This window comes from Python bivittatus, unplaced genomic scaffold (assembly GCF_059951505.1).
Source record: "Python bivittatus isolate LINGU-HERP-01145 unplaced genomic scaffold, Pbiv_v1 ctg000200_np1212, whole genome shotgun sequence".
Taxonomy (NCBI): domain Eukaryota; kingdom Metazoa; phylum Chordata; class Lepidosauria; order Squamata; family Pythonidae; genus Python; species Python bivittatus.
In genome coordinates, this window is record NW_028277040.1 from 21,377,501 (window position 1) to 21,382,180 (window position 4,680).

General features: G+C 37.4%; 1 protein-coding gene across 4 annotated transcripts in view; it reads left to right on the plus strand.

Annotated features, from left to right (window-relative positions):
* OLA1 (Obg like ATPase 1) overlaps positions 1-3,933 on the plus strand; it is a 104,786-nt gene extending 100,853 nt beyond the window's left edge. For 3 of the 4 annotated variants that reach the window (XM_088135799.1, XM_088135798.1, XM_007430936.4), the window contains exon 11: positions 3,395-3,933. In XM_088135799.1, the coding sequence (XP_087991925.1) occupies positions 3,395-3,496 (102 nt within the window). In that variant the 3' untranslated portion in view covers positions 3,497-3,933. The remainder of the gene's footprint in view (positions 1-3,394) is intronic. The other variant, XM_007430937.4, reaches the window with a different exon arrangement.
* The last annotated feature ends 747 nt before the right edge of the window (positions 3,934-4,680 follow it).

Sequence of the window (4,680 nt, forward strand, 5' to 3'; positions counted from 1 at the left end):
TTTGCTGGTCTCGAGCATTGGGGTGTGTGTTTTAACACAATGCCAAAGAGTAAAGACATCAGCAATGATCTTAGAGAAGCAATTGTTGCTGCCCATCAATCTGGGAAGGGTTATAAGGCCATTTCCAAACAATTTAAAGTCCATCATTCTACAGTGAGGAAGATTATTCACAAGTGGAAAATGTTCAAGACAGTTGCCAATCTTCCCAGGAGTGGATGTCCCAGCAAATTCACCCCAAGGTCAGACTGTGCAATGCTCAGAGAAATTGCAAAAAATCCAAGAGTTACATCTCAGACTCTACAGGCCTCAGCATGTTAAATGTTAAAGTTCATGACAGTATAATTAGAAAAAGACTGAACAAGTATGGTTTGTTTGGAAGGGTTGCCAGGAGAAAGCCTCTTCTCTAAAAAGAACATGGCAGCACAGCTTAGGTTTGCAAAGTTGCATCTGAACAAATCACAAGACTTCTGGAACACTATCCTTTGGACAGACAAGACCAAAGTGGAGATGTTTGGCCATAATCCACAGTGCCACATTTGATGAAAACCAAACACAGCATATCAGCACAAACATCTCATACCAACTGTCAAGCACAGTGGTGGAGGGGTGATGATTTGGGCTTGTTTTGCAGCCACAGGAGCTGGGCACCTTGCAGTCATTGAGTTGACCATGTACTCATCTGTATACCAAAGTATTCTAGAGTTAAATGTGAGGCCATCTGTCCGGGAGCTGAAGCTTGGCCAACATTGGGTCACGCAACAGGACAATGATCCCAAGCACGCCAGCAAATCTACAACAGAATGGCTGAAAAAGAAAAGAATCAAAGTGTTGCAATGGCCCGGTCAAGGTCCAGACCTCAACCCAATTGAAATGCTGTGGCGGGGCCTCAAGAGAGCTGTGCATAAACAAATGCCCGCAAACCTCAATGAACTGAAGCAATGTTGTAAAGAAGAGTGGGCCAAGATTCTTCCACAATGATGTGAGAGACTGATAAAGTCACACAGAAAATAATTACTTCAAGTTATTGCTGCTAAAAGTGGTCCTACAAGCTATTGAATCATAAGGTGTACTTAGTTTTTCACACATGGCCTCTCCATTTTGGCTTTCTTTTTGTAAAATAAATGATGACATGTTGTAATATGTCATGTGTTGTTGTTCATCTGAGGTTGTATTTACCTACTTTTGAGAACTGCTGCGGACCAGATGATTTTTATTATGTCCTGATACATAAAACCATAGAACTCAAAGAGGGTATACTTTCTTTTTCACATGACTGTACTTTTCTATTACTAAACAGGCTGTTTCAAACTTGGTGAAAAAGTTTGAAAGACAAATGTGACCTCAGATCTACAAGAGATCTTCTGTTTATGTAAAAGTGTATAAGCTAATTCTCAGAACCTTTATATGGCTCCCTGGCATTTATATAATTCAGCATTTATTCTTTTTTTGTTTTGGAGGGTACCTTCTAACAAACAGCAAAACATATCACCTAACAGTATAAAGCCATTTTCTTTTGTAGTTCCTAGTTCTCTGAACCCAACTACTGTGATTGATATAAACATGAATGTTTGGGAAATGAAGAGTCTTTATGGTTACTAGATTGTATAGTGCTTCATTGATGGAGATTGAGAAAAAGAAACATCTTCCTAAAACTACTTTCTAAATTTTGTTATTCCCATACTAGACCATATTGGGTCTTAGAACCTTAAAATGTAAATGTTGGAAGGCATCTGAGTGACCATTTAGTCCAACCCACTGCCCATTGCAGGAATCCACCAGTACAGCACCTCAGACAGACCTAGCCTCTGTTTAAACATGTCCCATAAAGAAGAGACCACCAGTTTCCATTGTGGTATGTTCCATTGTTGAACAGCTATTACAGCTAGGGAGTGTTTCCCAATATCCAACCAAAACCTACTTCCTTGTAATTTAAACCCATTCTTTATTATCTTGTCTCATTTTCTGAACATTTCTGCCCGTATTCTGTATGACAGCCCTTCAGATGCCTAAAAACATGCAGTCTTGCCTTCTCCTGGCCAAATCTAACCAATGCCTCCCATCGATCTTTTTTAAAAGTAATTTTATTAAACATTACAATTAAAAAGATAAAAACTAATACAAACTAAGAAAAATAAAAGAATAAAAAAATAGAGCAAAAAATAAAAAATAGAAAAATAGAAAGGGAAAAAAAGATATAGTGAGGAAAAGAAAAGAAATATATAAAGAAATCCCCCTTCATCACAAGTATAAACAATTTTAGTAACTTATAATCTTCTCTTAAAATACCACAAAAGATATCTTCTTCCTGTATCTCATGTCTTATCTATAAACAAATCCTTAAAACCTCTTAGTTCAGTCCTGATCACCAAAAGTCCATTAAGGGTTACCAGAGATAACAACATATCTATTTTAATCTTGATCAAATAAACCAACTTTAAATTCCTTCCTTTTACTTTTAACAATCTTGATCTTTAATCCCTTCAAATAATGTCCTAAAACTTGATTTCTTTTTCATTCTTTCTTCTTTCACTAAGGATTGAAGGAGACTCACCCAGTACTGTAAAACTTGTCATTCCAAACGTTCTTAATAGCTGAAAAGCAGTTAACAAGTAATTTCCAAAAGTGATTAGAAAAGGAAGCACGCAAACCCAGTGTCCTTTTGAAGGTGCCAACTGGGTTTGAGCAAGATGGCTATTCCCTCATCTCCCAGAGCTCTAAACCCCCGGAGACTGCTGTCTGGAGCACTTGTGGACGATCTCAAGTCTTTTGTCTGGAAAGGAATCCCAAAGAGCAGGTCCCTTCACTGGCTCTTCATTCTGCTGCGGTTGTCAGCTCTGCTCTCAGCAGAGCCATCTTCAGCTTGCCATTTCTTTCCCAGAAGTCCCACCTCCCATCACTCTTCATAAGCTTTTCTTTCAAGGCCTCTTATCATCTGGGATGCTCTTTTCGCAATATGCTCCAGTTTCATAAATGCTTCCTAAGTGCCGTGCTCCAGAACTGGTGCAGTCTGGCCAGCATAGTATGCTAAGAATACAAGAGCGTGTTGACTTTTTTATTCAGTAAGATTTTGGAAGTTTTAAAAATTGGGAGGAGGTGATTACAAAAACGTTTCTTCCCTATAGTTACTTTTAATATTAAATCATATCTATCAATGTTTATGGATGTGGTACACAATCATGGTTAACATTTACTTATACAAGTCAACTTCATAGCAGTGATGGAGAATAAATAATGATTATTTATGTCAATCAAATTCTGCTCAAGTCAAGAAGTTTAAAGTTACCAAACATTTGTGAATTGTATTGAAAATTCATCTTGCTGTTTAAAAAATAGCATTATCAGCTCCTTATGCAGACATAATTTTAATACCATAATCTGTTTCTCTGTTTCCTAGGCTGCTGGGAAATACAGACAGCAAGGCCGAAATTATGTCGTTGAAGATGGAGATGTTATCTTCTTTAAATTTAACACACCTCAGCAGCCGAAGAAAAAATAAATATTCAATCTGTTCATTATTCAGAATTAAATTCTATTACTTAAAAAGGCATATGAGTTTTTATTTAGATAGGGATATCATGGGGCTTGGGGTGGGGGCGTGGAAGATGCGATGTGTATTTCTAACAATAAAGAGCCCCCACAAATTAAATCCCTCGTGTTTGTTTTGAATTAAATCATGACACCTCCAGTGAATGTACAAGTTCACTTAAATGTGAACAGCTCTGCATTTCAAGTGATTAAGACTACTCCAAATTGCAGGAGCTTTCCAGGAATCATATTACTCTCTTGATACTTCATTAATCTCCATCATATATGCCAAGCCTGACATGTTTGACAGTGAGGACAATGTGGCTTGCTCCTTTTTGAATCTACAGATAATGCATGTTTTACAGTACTCCAGATGTCTACACTCAATAAAACATTTGACAAAACCAGCCTCTGTGTGTTTGGGGATGTCTGTATTGACTGAATGTGGTGTGCTGAATGCGATACGGCACCTGGTAGATGCTGATTACAGAAGTTTAAGACGTGTGCATGATACAGGAAGTGGCGTTGTGGGGCAGCTGCAATTGTATCTTAAGAGAAAGCCTTCTTTTGGAATCAGATGATTAGGATAGCTTAGAAAAGTTAATTTATTTAGAGATTGTGACTACATTTGACTAGAAATCTAGCAGAAATTATGTTTCTGTAGGAAATTGACTAGAAATCTAACACAAATTAATTATGATTTAAGAAGCTTTTGAGAGAAAGCAAACTCTGTGCTTTTGAATCAAGTTCTTGGAATACTTGAACAAAATATTCTGAATGTGACTTTCCTTCAAAACTAAATTGTAGGGTTTTAACACACTCTGCTGCCCTCCAAGAGTAAGGTTGTAGGTCATTGACAGGGACGCTGAAAATAATCTTGAGAAGAGAGAGGCTATGTTGCTCCCACGGATTTGATATTTCCAGCCAGATGCTACAACTGAGCAGTTTTCTATGAATTGTGGAAGAACAAATTAATGAATAGACTGTTGTGTACTCTCTTTAGCCTCTTGATCACTATTGTAGCTTGTTTAGATATTTTGGAAAAAAACCCAGTTGTGCTGAAATGAAATTTTAATCTTTGAATAAACATGAAATGTAAAAGGAAAAGAAAATGCCTAACCCTAATCCTTTGGGCAGCCATAATTCAGAGCAGCA